Genomic DNA, 22572 nt, shown 5'->3' with positions numbered 1-22572 from the left:
TTTTGTTTACTTTGCGCACAAAAAGTATTCTCGTAGCTTTGTAAAATTACAGTTGAATTGATGTCACCTGGATTATTTTACCGATCTCCTTGCTGTGTTTCTGAGCCTTGATCGTGTTAGGATCCTAGCTGTCTACGGAGGGTCAGAGAACTCTCAGATTCCATCAAAAATATCTTAAGTTGTGTTCCGAAGATGAATGAAAGTCTTGCGGGTTTGGAACGACATGAAGGTGAGTAATTAATGACAGAATTTAAATTTTTTGGGTGAACTATCCCTTTAACTGCATGTTATTTAACTGAACTGAAAAGTTTATACAGCGATCTGTAATGCCACATCAAAGAGCGCCAAAATGAAAGAAATGGACATAATTCGAGAGATGATACTTTGTTTCTTATCAAAAGTAACAATATATACAACTGGAAGTTTCCAATAAAGTTCCACTCATGCAGTGGTTTAAATGATGCTGTATTTGTTCAGCACATATGTGTACCGAACCAAAAGACCCGTACCAAAAGTTCTTGGTATGAATATGTTTACCGTTACACCTCTACTACAAATGTGACCCTGGACCACAAAACCAGTCATAAGTTGAAATTGAGATGTATGCATGATCTGAAAGCTGAATAAATAATCTCTCCATTGATGTATGGTTTGTTAGGAGGACAATATTTGTCTGAGATACAACTATTTGAAAATCTGCAATCTGAGGATGCAAAAAAATCTAAATATTGAGAAAATTGCCTTTAAAGTTGTCCAAACGAAGTTCTTAGCAATGCATTTTACTAATCAAAAATTAAGTTTTGATATATGTACAACAGGAAATTTACTAAATATCTTCACGGAACATGATCTTTACTTAATATCCTAATGACTTTTTGGAAAAAAGAAAAATCAATAATTTTGACCCGTACAGTGTATTTTGGCTATTGCTACAAATATACCCCAGCGACTGAAGACTGCTTTTGTGGTCCAGAGTCACTTAAGCACTTCCAGGGTAGCATGACTGAGACTGAGACACAAATGCATCTGCACTGACAAATGGCATCATATGTACAGTAGTTGCTTCCACTGACAAAATATTAATCTAGAGAGCTTTCAAGAGAGCTACAGCACAATGCTGAGCTAAAAACCATGCAGACAGAAATTACCCTGAAAATGACATCCTAATGGTGGAAAAAAACATGGTGGCACAAGATTTTCCATTACAAGTGCAAATGTGTCCATCATTATGAAAGCCCATTTGAGCACATGTCATTAATTCTATCCAGCGTCTGTCCATGGCACTTAATAATGAGACGGATCCAGCGGTGACATGGATCCCCACAGTTTTCGTCCCACACCTGAGCAGCTTCTCCACATTTGTTTTGCACTGGTGTGAGACTTAGACCGGAGGGGCCAGAGTCATCTCCTCGCTTCCATGATCTCATTAACCTTATCATTAACTAGAGAGTGACCAATGTTGACATGTAGAAAACCGTTGCTATATGCTCATGCATTATATGTTTTGGGATCATGTGACTGATAATTTAAAGTTTTAAATTTAAACATTGAAATGCCTTCATGAACCATAAAAACACATTCATTACTTGAAATAAAATAAACACTGACTTAAATAAAAATGTACCACTATGAAGAAACTTTTGAGCAATGGAAAAGTTCGATGGATGTTAAAGGTTGAAGGTTGGGAAATAAAATCCTTTGAAGAAATGATTCAAAAATTGAGCTAGATCGTGACTAAAAACCATTATATATCTTTATATCCATTCTCATTATGTCTCTTTAAGCTCACAGTCAGGTGTACTGATGTTTGCTCAGCTTCACTGAGTTCTGCCAGGCAACAGAACCAGGCATCTGACCCTCAGGAACCTCAGCTCTGCTTCCCACAATAACACAGTCACTGAGTCAGACTGCTACTAAAAGAATAAAGACGAGCAGCAACACTAAAAGCTGTTATTTATTAAGTGGGAGGAATAAGTGACAGCTGGGAAGAGAGGGAGGGAGCTTCTTCCTCCAGGACACAGTTAAAATAGCATCAGCACCTTCCTCGACACACCAACACTTTAATTGTAGCATACAAACGTGAACTGTCTACACGCGCATTGGTGCAGCTGCAATGCAAAACGTCCTTCTTAAACAAATGTGTGAATAATCTGCAGATATAACCCTACATCAATGCCTGCACCTTAAAAATGTTAAACAAGGTGGCAGTTAAACAATACTTACAAATGAATACTGTATTCTGTGTTTTTTTTTTTTTTTTTTTTTTTTTTTTTTTTTTTTTTTTTTTGCAGTATGTTACCAAAGTTTTGGACCTTTAAATAAAGTTTGAAAATTAGATTTTTTTAAAGATGATTTTCTAGCAATAATCAAACATCCAAACAAGAAAACAGAAGGTAACATTTTAAAAAGCTGTTGTTTTTTGTGAAATAATAGAACAATAGTTTCACCAGCCACTATATACAAATATGAGCCAAATGCATACAATAGACCCTCTATATGATTGATTGATTGATCAATCGATTGATTGACTGACAGGGATGGCATTCTTTGTAGGTATTACCAAAATGTTAATTAAAAAAAAAAAATTCCAAAATATAGGGATGCACGATATTATCGGACAAATATCGGAATCGGCCGATAATGGGTTTAAATGTAAAAAAAACCCCGGCATCGGCCTGATATGAAAATTTATGCCGATATGTCTTGCCGATAAGAGGAATACATTAACTCATATGTGCTCAGGGTGTGCTAGCGATTAGATCACCTCAGAAGTGTGGCTCATTCCTGAAGCAAAGTTTTGCCCAAATGATGATTAGATTGTCAGTTTTGGATCGCTTCATACAGAATGATGCGTTTCGTGCATGAAAGAGTAAACAAACAGTAATAGCACCTGCAGCAGCTGTCTCCCCCCGATCCTAAAGCCCGCTCAGTAAGAAGTTTTAATTCTGTAGGGGGCGCTGTTGGCCTACTTCTAATAAAATGACAGCAAAATACACAAATAATATTTAGACTGTTTCTGATTAAATAAAGCAGTAACTGATGTCATAAAATCATGAGTATGTTTTGATTTAAAGTTCAGAAGCTATAGCTTACATGAAAAAAAAAAACACAAAAATTGTCTCTTAAAATAATTTTATATATACTGATTTATTCATTAATGTGTAACATGTTGTGCATGTGTGTAACGTGTAAGATTTTCGGAATTGTTACCACTCTTGCTTTAGACAATTTACAAATGTTAAATCTTAAAATAAAATGTTAAGGTTACCACCGCATCTATCTGAAAAAAATGCAGCAATTGAATATAGTTTATTTATAGTTATCTTCAATGTACTGTAATTATAAAATAACTTCATTGTTGTTGCTTTTTAATTCTAACAAATAAGTTCTTATTAAAAACTAACCAAAAATTAAAATAATTTGCTTATAATTTCTGCACAGGAGAGACTTGGTGTCGTTTCCAAACAAAAGGAAATATATCGGTATCGGCATCGGTATCGGCTATTGTCCAAAATGAGTTTAAAAATATCGGGATATCGGCAAAAGTCCAACATCGTGCATCCCTACCAAAAAAGTAGCATATAGTGAAAGAGAGTGCACAGTAAGCTCGAACGGGACGTCTCACCTCCCAGCAGTTTGGAGGGGCAGTTGATGAACTCCGGTTTTCTTTCGGGGATGAACCGCTGACACGTGTGATGCAGGATCTGGACAAACACGCACTTCTCTCCAGCTGAACCCGCAGTCCACTGGTCAGATCCGTTCTCAAATATCAAGTCAAACTCTGGGCAATCCTGAACATTTTTGGATGAGGAGAGGCAGTCAAAGATCAATGGCATCAAACAGAACACAGCATCTGAAGGAGAAGAGCCATCTACTCACTCGGACGGAGTCGATGCCGTTGACCTGCCGCAGCTGACTGATGGTCCACTGTGATCTCCGGACGAAAGACGAGGAGCCTCCAAACTGCTTCACCTTCGTGAGGAACACCAGCGCCGGTTTCTTATTGGTCACTAAAAAACGAAAAGGAAAATATGTTTGAATTCTGATCAAAAATTACGATTTCTAATGCTCAAAAAAAAACATCTAAAAACAAAAAAAATACAAAAAAAAATCACAAATAAAAATAAATATAACTAAAATAAAAAATAACAAATCTAAGTGAATGTATGTTAAAATATAATTTATTGCTCAAAGCTGAATGCTCAAGAAAAATGTGTTATTATCAATCTTGTGCTGTTTAATATTTTTCTTGACACCATGATATACCATTTAAAAGTTTAGGGTAAGTATGATTAATAATAATACTAATACTACTACTAATAATACTTTTATTCAGCAAGGATGCATGCAATTTATCAAATGTGACAAGGGCATTTATAATGTTACTTTTTATTCATCAAAGAAAAAAGCCATAAATATTAACCAGCAAAAACATTAATAATAATAAGAACCAATTTTAAAAACTGAAAATTGAGCAGAAAATCAGCATATCAGAATTATTTCTGAAAGATCATGTGACACTGAAATAAATTACATATTTATTTAAATTTTATACAACAACATACTCAAATAGAAAACAGTTATTTGAAATTGTAATAATAATTATTTCACATTATTTCTGTTTTTACTGTATTTTTCATCAGAATTGGTAAGCATATATATATCTATATATTTATATATATATATATAATCACATATTTCAACATAAAAAATAAACTAACACTACTCATTAATCAGAAATCCAGATTTCATTTTGACCGGTAGTCTATATACTGCATACACATATTTCAACATAACAGAGAAACGAACACTACTCAGAGATCTGGATTGCAGCGGTGTGGTGGTCCTGTAATATAAAGCTCTATCAGCCCGTATCACAGAGCAGTGTTTACAGATCCCACCACACCCGGCTCTGCTGGAGCGAGAACATCCGGCCCACGGCGCACTGTTTGAGGAATTTCTCATCCTCCACTGTTTGTTCAGGCCTCTGTGTGCAACACTCCCTTTTCCTCCCTCTCACTCCCTCCATCTGTGTGAGGTCACTGGTGTCCGGGTCTCCGATCCATCGCCTGCTTTCACCTCCAACACTTGTGATCATTCTGACGCAGGCTCCACACTGCACAGTAGTTCAGGGGTGTGTGTCTGTAGAAATATCTGGATGCACTCAACATCCCGAATAATCTATTGTGCAATAGATAATATGTGCTGCACACATACAAAGTGCTCTATATGTTATTAAATCAGCAAAAAAAAACACGGGCAAGGTATGCACAACAAAAACTGCAATATGCATCATACAGTATCATGACTCAACTATCACGATTCATCTATTGTTAGCGGCACATCCCTAGAAAACGAAAACAAAACTCTATACACTGACAAAATCAGTCTGTCCAAGTTAACAATGCCCATACCAACTAATATCAAACTCAAATACATAAATGCTATAATCACCCTTCATCACAATCACTGGACAAAAATGCAATGAGAAGTACAGTATGCTGCATATGATGTCCAGCACCTTCTGTAAATATGGTTTCTGAATCCACCTCTACGCAGATTTAACATACTTATGCATTTGCTTATGCATTTTCACAGAAAAAATAAAGCCGTTAAGATGAACATGCAGTATGATGACAGACTTTCCTTTCTGGATGAACTTTTGTTTTAAATAGACAACTGGACAGAAATGGCACCCAATAGAGAAGAATGCATAGGCAAAAGAGATTTTATGACCAAAACATCAGCTGATGTCCAGGCTGTCATGTGTCACTGTTAAAGTGAAATGTTATAGTGAGGGAGTGTACAGAATTAATGCACACGACTGAGCAGAGTGCCTTCTCATTTCTCTCTTAGTGAACAGATTGTTCATTTGTGATGCATTTAATTCTGGTGTGAACAGGCTTTTAGACAGCAAAACATTCAACTGAAGCTAAGCAGATGCTTTGCAGTTAGCTACTGCTAAATACTTTTCACTGGGTTTTCCCTCAACAAACCCCAAAATATGTTTTAAAAATCTCCAGGGCTCTTTTGAAACCTAGAGCCATGTGAGCACTGCATTATGAAGCAGACTGACTCTGTAAGCTTGGAATGGTGTTCTGGGTGTGTTTTAGACTCACTCTGAATGGAAACAGAAAGGCCACGCTGGGGCCGCTGATGCTTTCTGGAACCACAATTACGCTTAACATACCACATAAATTCAGTTCACTAGCAGGATATTTGCATAGTAGCTGGAGCTTAAATGTTTAATATCCTCTAAGAAAAAAAGTTCACAATCATGTGCGTGTTATAAATCATATTAAGGGCAGAGGTGAAGCGAATGTGGCTTTGGGGCGATGATATAATACATTAAAATAAACAGATCTAATCCACTAAAACAGAATAAAGCTGAATACACACTGCATGGGATTTCTTTCAGTTTTGAGTCACTTAGCGCTGCCAAAAAGAAGGACACTATGCAAGATTCAGTGAATCCAGGATATAAACAGTTATAGAACTGAACTTTTCCACTACAGGGTGCTATTTGCCCCCTTAAAGTGACTTCCATGGCATTTTTAACCTTTAAACAGCTTTTCTAACCTTTTCAAATGTAAGCATCCCCTTTCTTGTAAATCCTAACATTTTTTAATAAATGTTAAAATTATTATGATATTAAAACAGTATAGGCTGTAAGCAATCAAATTAAATAAGTATCGACAAAATCCATCTTTGCACTACAGAGGAAACATGAGACTGTTTAATGCAGCTCAGAGATGACATGAATGCATTTACACTGCAGTTATGATGTATGCATAAATAATGTTTGAAATGCCCCCCCACCTTTCCACAGCTTTACATGCTAATTTCCCTCTTTAGAACAGGATCACTTGCCTATAAAATAACATTACTTTCCAAAGATCCTAATGTTGGGAAAGTGTTTTTTTTTCAGCTTTGTGAAAGTCTCAGTAGAGCATTATTTGTTTGTGGTTTCTTTGGTAAACCAGTCTTAATTTGACACATGCTTTGCAAACAGACTTTTATGGAAAAAAAAAACATCTCAACAATAATGCAGCAAAATATTCAATGTTTCACTGGTTTGTGTTTTGCACTTTTTCTAAAACTCCTTAATGCAACGAGAGAACAGGTATAATGCAGTAATCAACACTTTTCATGATTAATTCGGCAGCTGTAATGTTGTAGTAACAGTTTTTAAGTTCCACGTTAAAAACGTATTTAATATGCAATCATATTTCCGAATCACAGCAGTGGGTGTTTACAGAGGGATGAAATCAAGGCATTTCTAAATTATGACAGTGTTTAAAGTGCACCTCGGGAAACATTATAATATTAGAAAAATGTAGTTCATGACCCTTTAAGTGAGCATTGTCTCACTCCACCACTGAGGATGAGATCTTCAGAAAATGCAAGAAGATAGATACGTAGAGAGCAGAGCTCAGCAAGAGTTCAAGACTCAGTCTGAAGAATAGGAACTCCTAATAGTGGCTCCACAGAATCCAGATGAGGCGGGATCAAACAGACCACCAGCCAAATGAGTCTGTGGAACAGCTCCAACCGGACCATTAACCCACCAAGACCTCAGACACCATCCGGCTGAGACTAATAAACAACTTCCTGCGGCACATTTAAACAGCACAGCGTCTGATCTCCTGTGCTGTCACACCAAGATGTTATTATACTCATCAAATGGCTGGCTAGCAAACTACAGAAACAATGTTTTAAAACGGATCCTAAATTATGCACTCAGACTCTCTCTGTCTCGTTTGTCTCAAAACCAGTTCAGGCTTTAAGAAAAATATACCATGTTAAATACAAAAACACTGTTTGAACCTGGCAATGACATGGATTTATTTATTTATTTGGAATTGGAAATGCATGTTAACCCTGCAAAGCCTTACATATGAATTAAGGTTTAGACACATGAAATGTATTGATGCTTTAGACATTCCTTTAAAAGCCTGTTTTTTGAGACTCACTGATTTTTCTAAAAAATTATGTCTGGATAATCAAGTAAAGCGAAGTTGCTTCAGTCCAGTAAGTGTTCATCTGGAAATATTACTAGCAATATCAAAGATGTTCTTTCATTTACTCAATAAAATCAGTAAAGGTGTATCAAATAAGTAAAGGATTTTCATTATTTATTCTAAGAAATGTATCAATAGCAGTGAAAAGTTTATGGTCACCAAAATTCTCCAAACTATCTTCTTTCATGTTCCTCAGAAGAAAGATGTTCATCCGATGGTCTTCAAAATGACATTGGGGTGAGTAAATGATGACATGTTTTAAACAGTTCAGATGTGAAAAGTCATGCAAATGCCTCACTGTGTATCACTGTGACTGGATGATTATCAGTCCTGTACAGTGCTATAGTCCGGACTGAGCATACACTTTATATCTGTTGCTTTTTCATAACAGTACTGGGACATCAGGTTATTCAGCAAGTGAAAGAAAGTAAAGTTATATGGGTTGTCTGGACTGAGAGAGTCGGCTGTTGCCAAGCCTCATTCAGGAACAAACGGCAGAGTCACATTACGCTTGGCTTGACAGAGTTTAATCTTCATTCTGTTGGAGTGCTTATTTGTCACAGATATCTGATCATCAAAGGTGAAGCTAAGAAGGGAAAGTGCACACTCCTTGTCCTCTATAAAACCTCCCCAGCATGCTGACTGTTTCTCTCAAAACACTTTAGAAAGTTTCTTTAGGCCACACTGAAGATGAACATTCACACATTTTTTTTTGTTTGTTTTTTAAGTTTAAATAGAATGTAAAATACTGGATTTTATCCATCAATCACAACATGAAGGTCCACGGGCAGACAGCACAGAGCCTGCATGTGGTCTCTCAGACAGGAAGGTGAACTCAAGTTTAGTTCCTCTGCTGCTCTCCGAGGACAGACTTAATTAAAGCCAGAAACGCTTCAGCATAGAGAGTCTGTTCAGGTAAGCAGTAAGTCGCAAGAAAGAAATCTTGGACAAGGGACAAATTCAGGAGGATGAGAATAAAAAAGCCCAAAAGACGACACTGTGCAGCAGTGAATTATCCTGACATCACTGTTCCTGTGTCCTCCTTCCTGTCCGGGGAAACAAAAGCCCTAAAATACTTGAAAAACACACACAACACTGCTGAACTGATGCTGTACCAAACCCATGAGCAGCTATTACACATAAATGCTCAAAGGTCTGAAGTCATGTGTTTTTGTCTCATGCACAGTTTGAAGTTTTTGTTGTGTTGAGTTCTTTGTTTAGAAGTCGCCTTGCTTTTGGGAAAAAAATTAAATAAAACGCTGGAAGTTTGCGAGCTTCATGGCATTTCGCCTTAATGTAAAAACCTTAATTGCAAGAACTGAAAATAGTGTTAAGGTTTACCCACAAATTCCTCTGAAACTGTATACTGTACTTTGTTTTAGACTTTCTCGTGAAGTAGTTGTTAGTTATTACATCTGGATGACTACAAGTTCAGCAAATGGTTCTGCTTATTTCTTCAGTGTTTCTCCACAACACAACAAGCTTACAACTTTTTTAGAATATACTAAAAATATGAGTTTATTCCAGCATCAATATAACAAGACTCAAATATAGCGCAGAACTGGATCTCTGAATGACTTTGTTAGTGACAAAAGTCAATAAAAATTTTGTGAGTTACTCCATATGGGTCAAGCATCAATATGATAAAAGTTTAATTCAAGTTTAAATCTTATTTTTTTCTCCATACCTTAGAATGCATCTTGTTTAATTTTATTTTTCTTTTCTTATTTTTATTCACACATTTTTACCATGATTCATAGAAGACAACCCACTAAAATGTCATTCAGTGTGACAATAATTCATATACCAAAATATCTTGTCAAGCAATTATTAAAATAATATTTTTTAAGGGTCATTGAAGCCCACAAAATACTAATTAATTAATTTTAAATTTAAATCATTTAAAAGTTTTACCATTTTTTGCCACTATATCCTTCAAACCAGTAACCCATTTGTCATCAACCATTCAAAATATAGTAACATTTAGTATGATCACTTTTTTCTTATATACATTTTAATAGGTACAGATCAGAATAAGTATGTTGTTTCATTTTTACATAAATATATCTGTTACACTGATTGACAGTCGAACATTATTTCACCCATATTTTGACATTAAAGTAGACACTTTATTTGGATTTAATATGCTTTCCACACAAAAATGCAGATCAAAATGAGACATCTCCTCTTTTGTTTTGCTCATTTGGTCTGTTTATCTGAAAAACTGGAGTTTGAAACTCTATATGACATGCATAAATTTTTATTAAATGAGCAGTTCTGTTATTACTAACAATTTGATTAATGATCTTTTAAGCAAATCAACTTTACTGGTGCAGCTGCGTGAGGATGTGCAGAAGTGTAATGTTATTCAGAAACTAATATATAACATTAGATCTGACAAAGATCTCTGTTTTCTGTCTGTCAGGTCTGTGTGTGTACAGATATTTGGCATGATAATAACATCATGCCCTGCATTCTAATCATTCCTTTAAATCCACAGGGACCTCCGCAGACCGCTGTGTTAACACGCTTTCACAGCCAACCATTTGTTTTATAACATGAGTTTGGCTTTTACATTTAATGGTGTGACGGGAGGCAGAGCCTTTGCGCCTGATTCAGAAAGTTCCCAAGTTCCTCATTTCTTTTTCTATGTATGTTTTTTTTGCACCATTTCCAAAGTGAAGTCAAGGAGACAGACAGAAAACAATAAGGGAGGAGAGGGAGAAACCACAAACTTAGACTCAAAGTATAATTTTAATACCATTATATATATAAATATATTTAAAATATAAACAACATATTTTTCTTAAATATATACATGCATACAGTATGTGTGTTTTTATATATTCATAACAAATATACACAGTACACACACATATTATGTAAACAAAAACTTTTATTTTGGATGTGAATAATCGTTTGACAGCACTTATATTTTTACTAGTTTTCAATTGATTTTTTTGATTTAAGTTTAAGTAAAAAAAAAATTAAATGTAAATTTTTTTTGTGTACGTAGTTTTTTATTAATATTTGTTTCAGTTTTATTTTGTTACTATAGTACATCAAGTTAAACTAAATGAAAAATGTCAAGCTGAAATAAAAGTAGTTTCAGTTTTTGGTAACACTTTACTCAAAACATATATAGTGCTTTATAAAAGTATTTTTCATACATTAATTATGCCTTGTATGAATCACTGTAGTAACAGTCTTAATACATTCAAATCTATATTCATTGCTACAGCTTTAGAAAGTATAATGCTTTCAAACATTTCACACCACCAATTACAGCGTAAAAAGGAATGTGCAAATATTATAAAGATCGAATGCACCATAATGTACAATGTAATGTGCATTATGCAATAAAAAGTTAGGCTTCAGGTAAAGTGTTAATTTTTTAAATATTTGATTTCAGTTAATGTTAATTTTATTTCAAACAACATTTTTTTTTTCTTTTTACATTTTAGTTAACTTTCACAATGACCAAATGAGAACAATGCTTTCAATTCTATTCTACTGAAACATTTCCATGATCTAAAGCCAGCAATCCAAGTAACACAGCTCTCGGATGTGAACTGAACATAACAAAGGAAGTTTTTCTTGTACTCCAACCAGCCTTTTCATGGAAACAAATGTTCCTGTGCCTCAGTGGTAGAGCATTGCGTTAGCAGTGCAAAAGGTTGTGGTTTCAATTCCCAGGGAGCACACATACTGGTAAAAAAAAAAAAAAAAAAAATGTATAGCCTGAATGCACGGTAAGTCCCTTTGTATAAAAGTGTCTGCTAAATGCATAAATGTAAATGTAAAAAATTCTGCAAAACCATTGGCTTCCATCGTCACTCATAAACAACTGCGCGTAGAACTGAAGTGATATTCACTGTGCCCTAACAACTCAACTATTCATAAAGGACAGATGCATGCTGGAGTCCTTTTATTTCACTAAAAGTGATCAATTCAAATCTTTGTCTGACAAATCAAGCTGACAGTGACTTCACAGTCACACGCAGGCTACTCCGCCAGGACCCTAGCAGCGGATGAAGCCTGTGACGTCCTGCGGGAGCTCTCAGAGAGAAACGTCTGTCTAAATCCCATCTAACCTTTAGACGTGCTCTGAGTGAACAGCAGGCCGCCAGGAACACAAACCGTCCTGCTGCTCCGGCAACTGACACGCATGACGGCCGATCAGAGACTGACTTTACCTTCTATTTAATCTGCACTGGGTCAGTCAGTGACTTCGCATCGGAGTATTTCAGCAGTTAAGTATACTTTGTTTATTGAAAATTAATGCAAAACCTGTAATTTAATATTCAATAATCAAAAATCAAACAGCATCAACAATCAACATCACTCTCCAAAGGCTGCAACTTAATTTATTTGATTAAAACATAGTAATATTGTGCAATATTAATACAATTTAAAATAACAGTTCTATTTGAGGCTAAAAACAATTTTACAGTATTTTTCTGTATTTTATTTTCTGTAAAACAACAACAACAAGAACACATTAAAAATCTCAACGATCCCAAACTTCTGAAAAGCATTGCATATATACTGTATGTAAAATTCAAAAGCACTTATATTAATGTCATTACCTACATCTGCTGAATGAAGTGCACTGCTCCATTGAGTGTATTTACAGTACATACACATATATGTCACTGTTATAGTCGTCCACTGGAATTTCAGATCCCTTCCTTAAAAAGACATGAATGCACAAACGCATTACATTTACATTTAGCAGACGGTTTTATCCAAAGCAACTTACAAATGAGGACAATGAAACCATTAAAATCAACAAAAGAGCAATGATATGCAAGTGCTATAACAAGTCTCAGTTAGTTTAACACAGTACACATAGCAAGGTTTTTTTTATTATTATTATATAATAAATAAAAAGAAAACAGATAGAATGGAAAAAGAAGAGCAAGCTAGTGTTAGAGACCTTTTTTTAATTTTGTTAATTGTATAATAAATAAAAAGAAAACAAATAGAATAAAACAATTCTGAAAAGCTAGTTTTTTTTTTAAGAAAACAAGCAATAAATGAATAGAGTGCAAGTCTAAAAGGGACTTTTTTAAGAATAGGATTAGAATAGAGAGTGTTAGAGTTAGAGGGTCAAATAAAGATGGAAGAGATGTGTTTTAAGCCGATTCTTGAAGACGGTTAAGGACTCAGCTGCTCTGTTTGAGTTGGGCAGGTCATTCCATCAGGAGGGAACAGTTAATGTAAAAGTCTGTGAAAGTGATTGTGTGCCTCTTTGGGATGACACTGTAAAGCAACGTTCACTTGCAGAGCACAAGCTTCTAGAGGGCACATAAGTCTGAAGTAATGAATTTAGGTAAAGGGGTGCAGAGCCAGTGCTGGTTTTGTATGCAAACATCAATGCCTTGAATTTTATGCGAGCAGCTATTGGTAGCCAGTGCAAATTGATAAACAGAGGTGTGATGTGTATTCTTTTCGGCTCATTAAAAATTAATCTTGCTGCCGCGTTCTGGATTAATAGTAAAGATTTGATAGAACTGGCTGGAAGAACTGCCAAGAGAGCATTGCAATAGTCCAGCCTGGACAGAACAAGAGCTTGAACAAGGAGCTGTGCAGCATGTTCCGAAAGAAAGGGCCTGATCTTCTTAATGTTGAATAAAGCAAATCTGCAGGACAGGGCAGTTTTAGCAATGTGGTCTGAGAAAGTTATCTGATCATCAATCATAACTCCAAGGTTTCTGGCTGTTTTTGAAGGAGTTATAGTTGATGTGCCTAACTGGATGGTGAAATTGTGATGAAACGATGGGTTTGCTGGAACCACAAGCAGTTCTGTCTTGGCAAGGTTGAGTTGAAGGTGATGGTCCTTCATCCAGCAAGAAATGTCTGTTAGACAAGCTGAGATGCGAGCAGCTACCGATGGATCATCAGGATGGAATGAGAGGTAGATTTGAGTGTCATCAGCATAACAGTGATATGAAAAGCCATGTTTCTGAATGACAGAATCTAGTGATGCAATGTAGACAGAGAAGAGAGGTGGTTAAAGAACTGAGCCCTGAGAAACCCCAGTAGTTAGATGTTGCGACTTGGACACCTCACCTCTCCAAGATACTTTGAAGGACCTATCTGAGAGGCTTCAACAACTAAAAGCAAGGCAGTCTCAGTTGAATGTCCACTTCTGAAACCAGACTGGTTGCTGTCGAGGAGGTTATTCTGTGTGAGAAAGTCAGAGACTTGGTTGAACACAATTCGTTCAAGTGTTTTTGCAATAAAAGGAAGAAGGGAAACTGGTCTGTAGTTCTCTAAAAGAGTTGGGTTAAGGGTTATTACAGTTTTATTCTGCAGTATTAGTATTACGGTGACTACATAAAGATGAGATGAATTGCAATTAATATTTTAAATGACTTATAGTCATAATTACTGTACAAGTGTAAGAGGGCTGGCCTTTGTCATTTAGAAATGAGGTGTGAAGTGGGATTGCAGCATATGTCAGCTTCATGGTCCTGGTGGGCAGATGTCTAAACTACACAGCTCCTGTGGTGTATGTGTGTGTGTGTCCAGCTGCCTGTGGACAATTTCATTAGTACAATTAACGCAGATGTCAGTTAAGAAGCACAGTCTCTGCTATTGGAATTATGCAACTCATTCTTGTTTCCTAATAGTTGTGTAATATGTAGCATCAACAAAGAATCACCTTAATTTCAGTTACTGAATGCACAAAACAGGTTAACAAAAATTGATAGCCAAGGATAATGTTAAGAGGATTTCATTATGCTCTATTAAAGGAAATAATTCTTTTTTAAACATGATTAAATAATAAAATGCTGTCAAAATTAGCGCATTAATGCAGGTGATTAATTTTTCCAGTTTAACAGTGAAAAAAAATATTTAACGCAGGGGTGGAGCTAGGGTTGACCACCCCACTCACAACTGCTGCTTCAGTCTCTTTTTTTTTTCTTGAGAAGAATTGCATTTATTTAGACCCAGAGGGCCAGTTTCACTAACAGCCTGCACCAACACAAACTGTCTTTTGCCGTTAAATTTGTACAGTCAGGTTTCACTAAAGACGCTCAGTGACAAATTAGCACTGGAAAGGCGTGGACACAGTTATTTTTGCACCTGACCTTAGTGAATATGCATTTTTAGGAGTTTCCCTTTCAGATACAATATTTATGGGAGCAGAGTATTCAAATGAATCACACAATGCACTATACTAATGTTTGCGCTCATCAAATTACTGGCATTTGCGCCATTATTTAGCGCCCCCAAAAAAGCATGACTTAAACTATTTTGCGCTTGAAATGGCTACAATTATTGTTGTTAGGAGGAGGTACCTCAGAGATCAGAGAGCGTATGGTAGAAGGGAGAGGATTTTATCCACATGCATTAATTTATATAGAAAGCAAGAAGAACACATTGTCCATACATATCGTCTGCCAAGCCATGTTATTTTTTAATTTGTTTCAGGGAAAAAAAAGACGACTTGGAACCCCAAGTCACACAATACCAGGTCTATCAAAACTGCTTGCAAACCTGAGACTTTGCAGATGCGCACTCCAAGTTCACTTCAGCGCTAGACGCTAGTCAAACAAGTGCGGAAAAGCTAAAGGTGACGAGGAGCTTCAGTAGAACAACAGTGAACTGTGGGTCAGATGAGATGTTTGGTCAGGCCATATGTCAGTAAAAACTAATCTTCCTGTCCTGTCCTGTCTGTTTTTTTTTTTTTTTTTTTTTTGAGACATCAGTAGTGTTGGTATCAGTGATAATTGCCTTCAGTCATAAAATATGCCATTAAACAAATATTAAAAATATACAGTCTTTCTGTTTTTTCTACATTAATTTTAAGATGGAATGTGAAATTATTGCAATATAAAAGTATATTTAAAAACGTTAATGTAAGGTAGGATTTCGTAAAAAAAAAAAATTAATTGATTGACAGCACTAGTTATTTTATGTTATTTTATTTTATTTGGGCCAAAAACAGTCAAAATGAAATTTATCCATTCAGAAGTCAAGGTATTTCTATTTTATATATTTTTTTTTATAATACAGATAGTTTGAAAGCAGATTCACAGTAATAAACAGGAAAATGTATCATGTGTCAATGTTGGAAAGTTCTTGAATTTATGACCCTCATCCAGCCCTCAAACCTGAACACACCTTTTTTCTGCTGAAGTACCTTTAAGAGATCCATGTAAACATCTTTTACTCGCACACACACTGCTGGTTTTCTGTCAGGTCTGTAGCGTTTGTATCTGCTCCATTGTAACATATTCATAAAATAATAGATACAAACTGTTCAAAACAAACATTATGAAAGACTGTTAGCTATGAGTTCATTCTGAATATAGGCAGAGAAACTGAGTTGCACTTGCTCAGGAATGACTGGATGTTTCACAGATGGATAGGAAACATTCCACTGAGAAAGGTCTTGAGTATAACGTAGGTGTTAAATAAGGAACAGTGAAGGTCTGAGAGTGTGTGCTTCATCTGGGAGCTTTCTTCTGACCAGTTATTGTGACATTATAACACCAGATGCATGAGATAATCTCACTATGGTGTCATGATGAAAAGTGTCTCTGAAATCTACCATTAAACTCTCACATCTGCAACAAACATACTAGAAGTAATTGTATATTTTCATCTCTTAGAAGTGTTTCTGGTCAGCTTCAAGCTCAGTGGTCACACTGACAAAGTGTACATAGGGACACGTTTCAGATGCAAGAAGAAATAATGAAGGACAAAGCAGCGAAGGTATGAACAATACTGGGATACATCAGAACAAAGACAAAGACAAAACAAAAACTGAACATGTGCCAAAACAACAGCTGTAAGGCTGAAACCTGAAAGACCATTTAATGTATTTTTTTTTTTTTTTTTTTTTTTTGGAATAGAGGGACATGTGCATGATTCCTTTATATATGTATATATATATATTTCACACAAGACAACAGTTTCAGTTTTATTTTAGTCATTTAGGATTATTATTTATAATAAATGTTATTTATAATGAATGCCACTATAATTCATGTTTTTTTTTTTACTCTATTTTTCATTCCTGTTCTGTTCTGAATACCTTTACTTTTTAAGTGTTGTTGTAGAGTGATGGGAAATAAACTTTTGTAAAAATGATTTGTAAGTAAAAAGTAAAAATTATTTGTAAGTAAAAATTGTTAAATAAATAAATACATTAATAATGATAATAATAATAATTATTATTAATATAATTTATCCATATATTTACCAGTATTTTACATAATTTTTTTAATTAAATAATAAAAATGGAAATTATACACTGATTTATCTTCTCTCTCTCTCTCTCTCTCTCTCTCTCTCTCTCTCTCTCTCTCTCTCTGGAATGCAATTTCGATCCAGTGCAAATTAAAGTAAATAATACCTAAAAGCATACATAATAATATATAAGTAATACATATAACTATAATATATAAATTAGAAATTGATGATTTTAGATATTGGTGGTTTGCTTCTATCGTCCTCCTTTGTAAGTCACTTTGGATAAAAGTGTTTGCTAAATCATTAAATATGGTACTATACTGACAAAATTATATTACATATTATAGTACTGCCTGGTATATGCGATTAGTGAAGGTTTTATAAAATGTCAAGCAAACGGGACAATTATGAAAGCACTACCCCAATTCACATAACAGACTGAAGATCCATGAAACTGAAGCATGTTGGGTCAAAACATTTTCTAAAAATAGACTTCTAAAGAAGACAGTTAGCTTAAGGATACACCAGGTCTTCCTCTTTAATGAAGCTTGCATTTAAAAAGCTGGTTTGTGAAGTATGTGAAGCACGGATCAAAGAAATCATAACAAAACACCCACGAACATTCATACCAGACATGCCAACATTCCTGAATGCCTGCAGGACAACGACACGTTTGTCTTCTTATCTGCCCTCTTCCCAAGCAAACATTTGGTGAAGTCTACTTTTAAAATTACTACTTGGAATTACAAGAAATGGAGCCATAATTCTGAGCCTTTAAAGTCATTCCGAGATAATAACTGAAGTAATGTTTGCACCTTTAAAAAGGTTAACATAATAAAAAATAAAATAAAAAAAAAGTGCCATTATATATGAAATGGAGATAATTTCAAATGGAAAAGGAGTGAGAAACTTCATTTATAATTATCCTATACAACATTAAACATGAAATGACAAGCAATACTGAATAGATTTAGAGTCACTGCATGTCTAAGAAAAAGCATGTCTGGGGAAGAACCACATGACTCTCAGAAACTCTGACAAAGCAGCACTTCCTCCTGGAAACACGAGCCTATCGGATGATAAAAGTCAAACTCATGTGATGGCGGCAGCTGATTTCACATATTCAGTTTTTGTTGAGATGTTTATCATTTCAGTGTGGTCCAGGCAAAACTAGAAAATCCCTTGTGATTCGAAACCAAATAACCATTCACAAGCAACTGATCCTAAATGAAAGTGGAACTAATTTTTTACTGCATGTCTGCCAATTAAAATGGTCTTTTCTTTCAGAGTGTCTCAAATACTAGCAATATCTGTAGTTGCCCTACAGGCTTTCTGTAGACTACTATGTAGAAAATGTAACTTGTTATCTAAAACAAACAAACAAACAAACAAACAAACAAACAAACAACAACAACAACAAAAAAAAATAGCTAGATTAGTCAAACTGCTTAAACAAGGAAGTCAAGGAACTGTGACTGCATCTTAAGCACCATCTGACACAAGAGAATATCATGTGCTCCATACCTTGTTTAATAATGTTTATTTAGTTGTGTATGATTAAAGGGTTAGTTCACCCAAAAATGAAAATTTGTCCATGTTTTACTCATGCTCAAAGTATCCTAGGTATATAGTCTTCTTTCTGATGAATCTAATCAGAGTAATATTAAAAAAATTATCCAGGCTCTTGCAAGCGTTATAATGGAAGTAATAAAGCACATCCATCCATAATAAAATGTGCCTCACATAGCTCCGTGGGGTGAATAAAGGCCTCCTGCAGCGAATCAATGCGTTTTTGGACTGGTTTACATGTTCTACTTATTTCTAATTTGTATTTTCGTTGTCTTTTTTTCGTTGTATTTTTGACTGCACTTACTGATATTTATAATAATTGCCATCAGCTAAGAAGGAGCCTGTTTTATTTGCATTGTTCTCTTTTGCAAACTGTAGTTTCGATTTGAGCAGCTGCCCTGCTATAGGCTATTGGCTGTGGGGAATACCTAAGGGATTCTTCTTAAAAAGGCAAACAGAGCCACAAAGTGCTCGTTATACCAAGTTCCAGGCATTTGTTCAAATAAGTAAAAGGAAAGGAATAAATAAAGAGAAAGACGAAGTTCTTTTTTTTTAAATTTAGGATGAAGTCAAGCAGCATCGAAAGAGATGGGTTTTCAGCTGTCGCTTGAAAATTGTCAGGAATTCAGCATTCTGGATAGAAGTGAGAAGATCATTCCACCAGCCAGGAATGGTCTTTATTCTTTTGTTTTATTATGCTTGCATAGATGGATACTTTTTGACCATGTGTGTAACACAAAACCTAAGAAAAAAATAAAATAATGATTGAGTGTTCATTAAAAATAAAGACCATTATCAAATATCAAAGGTTTCTAAATGGGTCATTTTTGACCCATGTGTGTAAACGTGATGTAGAAATACAAAAACTGTAATTGTTTATAAAGTAAAAAAGGAAAAATTAACAATGATTTATGCAATATATATATATATATATATATATATATATATATATAAAAAACAATATATATAATGAATACCTAGAATGATTTATAAAACATATGAATATGGATAATTTTAAACCAAAGAAACACACAACCGTGATTGAATTAACATTCTTTTTAGACCCATGTTGTGCATTAGAAGCGTAGTGATACAAAAACTATTTTTATTCAAAAAGTAAGAAAGGAAAAATTGTAATAATAATTTTGATGATCAAAAAGTTAATTGAGGAATTCCTGGAATGATGAAATTAATTTCTTGGAAAGATACAGAAAAATAAACTCTGTCGGGGCACTTTAGACCCATGTTGTGCATCAAAGGGTTAAAGTGCTTCTATCATGAGTTATGAAAGGTTCATATTTTGGTTTTGGGAGTCCCCAACAACAGGTTAACATACTTGCAAGGTCAAAAAACACTTTTATTGTCTTATAATATGCATTTATTTTTACCTTACTTGCTCAACGACTCCCAAACGATTCACTCAACGATTAATTTTTCCAAACCCCTCCTTTGCGTGATGCTAATCTGCCATGATTGGTCTCATTTTCATTTCATCATGCCTGTAACGCCTGATAAAGCAGCGTTTGTGAGCGCAGTGCTGCTTTGTGTGCAGCGTTACCAGGGAAACAGCGGCAAAAAAAAGCTCCAAAAGCGGCACCTAGTGGCAAAGAATGAATTTGCATCATCATTCAGACCAATGCGAAAAGACCAACAAGTGGGCGGGCAATATGCTGAAGTCAACATGAAACAGCTTGGGATTCGTTTTAAAAATGACTCGTTTCAATGATTCAGAGTCGACTCTTTCTTTTGAGAGATAATAACTTTATACACGGTGCACTTTCAGATTTAAAACTTTGCAGGATGTTTTCATCCACTTAGAGCTGTTACACACTGCATGAAAGGTAATTTTCAAAAAACTTTACGAGCCATATTTGCACAGGTTCTTCACTGATATTCTCTAGGTCTCAATCGGCTCAAATTGATAAGCAATATTGATGCCACTGTTTACAATACAACCGGAGCGCATTCTGAGGTGAGGGGCGGGACGTTTAGATGCACACTGGCAGTTTAGCCAATCACAACACACATGGCCAGCTAACCAATCTGAGCCCAATGCGTATTTCTGAGGGAGGGGCTTCATAAAACCAGGAAATCATCAGAGCGTTCATCGGAGAAGGGACAGAGCAGTGTAGAATAAAGGTAAATTATGTGAAAAAATGTGTTAATGAGTTTTTTAAAAACGAAGCATTAACACATGTTAGACTCCACCCCATAAACAATCAAGCCTAGAACAAAAAAAATAAACGGTCAACCACCTCTTTAATGTTATATCTTGTCTCCTTGACTTCAGTGATAACAGTGCTAACATTTCATTGGTAGTGAGCTCAGGACTTACTCAACTTCCTTTGAATAGGAGTTCACAGAAACACACACACTTTCAGCAGAAGAGTTTGGAATTCATTAGTCCGCAGTGACAGTGAACAGTCGAGGCCCTGAGGCGCTCAGCACACCAACAACATCTCTTCCCTCCACCATGATTCACAGTTGGAAGGAGACTGCGTGTTGGCACCGGCAGGGAGGAAACGCCTCCACTTGACTCACACTCATCGTAGTAATAGTTTTTGGAGAGCAGTAGTTTTTCTCATGTTGATCATAGAGAGTTTAGGAACACAGTTGTTATCAATCACAAGCGGGCAGATCGCAGACGGTATAAATACTTCTGATAGCCGTAAAGTCTGTTCCACTGAGCAGCTCATTCTAGACAAGAACCGCCTACTAAAGAAAACTTCTGACTTACAACTATAAATAATGCTTATGAATGAGTAAATGTGAAATCAATAATATCACAATAAAAGACCAGCATGAGCAGCTCAATAAATGTCATAGCTCAGGACTGCAAACAGCTACACAGAAAATGCAAGAAGAAAAAAAATTAAACTATAGACTATAGATTTTTAATCCACATTTCTGTCAATTCAATTATAATCTCAATTATACTAAAATCCCCATGCAACCCTAAATTCAAGTACCAATTATAAATAAACATGATTTGAGAAATGATTCATGCCTGTAGCTAAAAAGTGTTGGAGAAGTTAGCTAGTGCTGGGAGTTTGATCACTGACCCTTAACAAGAGCAGCAGTAATGGTGAAACAGCACTAATGAGGGAAGTGGTGCAGTAAGATGTTACCTGATAAGCAAACGAATGTGGTGTAGTCACCAGGGCCTCCTGTAGCTAAAAATGGGATCTTTTTCTTCGTCCTCCTCTTCACCTGCACGGCTGCCAGCAGCCTCTCATCATTCGGGATGAAGATCGCCTTGTTGAGGGCCGATTTGGCACTCATTGTAGCCGATGGCGCAGGCTGGGTGACAGCAGGGGGCTCTGAACTCTGACGAGAGAGACATTGAGACAGTCAACATCTTTATACTGTATGTGACCTGGAGATGCAAAACTCTTTCTTTTATAGAGCTTTTCACATATTGTTTAAAAACAGGTTCAGTTACAAAGTTACTTTACTATGATTATCTAAATTTCAAAGTTAACAACAAAAAAAAACAAAAAAAATCAATTTTATCCATCTGATTGGACTGTGAAATGTGTGTATTACACACCAGAATGAAAGCAGATCTGAATGTGATTGGTTTCAATGCAGTGCGACTTTGCATGTGTTAAAGAAACAGTTCCCCCAAAATTAGCTGTTAACTATTCACCCCCAAGACATTTTCTTCAACAGAAAAGTAACAACAATTTTTAGTTGAAACCATTCATATAATGCAGATCAGCAGCTGCCCATTTAAAAAAATAATAATAATAAAATAAAAAATAATATCAAG

General features: G+C 35.4%; 1 protein-coding gene across 1 annotated transcript in view; it reads right to left on the bottom strand.

Annotated features, from left to right (window-relative positions):
* The window catches only part of stxbp6 (syntaxin binding protein 6 (amisyn)), a 38587-nt gene that overhangs the window by 2590 nt on the left and 13425 nt on the right, over positions 1-22572 (bottom strand). Inside the window, exons 2-4 of the mRNA XM_042742860.1 lie at positions 21929-22127; positions 3880-4010; positions 3626-3791 (exon numbers count right to left, since the gene is read on the bottom strand). Coding sequence (XP_042598794.1) covers positions 3626-3791; positions 3880-4010; positions 21929-22082 — 451 coding nt within the window. The 5' untranslated portion in view covers positions 22083-22127. The remainder of the gene's footprint in view (positions 1-3625; positions 3792-3879; positions 4011-21928; positions 22128-22572) is intronic.

The sequence above is a fragment of the Cyprinus carpio genome, chromosome B17 (assembly GCF_018340385.1).
Source record: "Cyprinus carpio isolate SPL01 chromosome B17, ASM1834038v1, whole genome shotgun sequence".
In the NCBI taxonomy this organism is placed as follows: Eukaryota; Metazoa; Chordata; class Actinopteri; order Cypriniformes; family Cyprinidae; genus Cyprinus; species Cyprinus carpio.
Note: the sequence above shows the minus strand (reverse complement) of the source record. Positions and strands in the feature narration are given on the sequence as shown.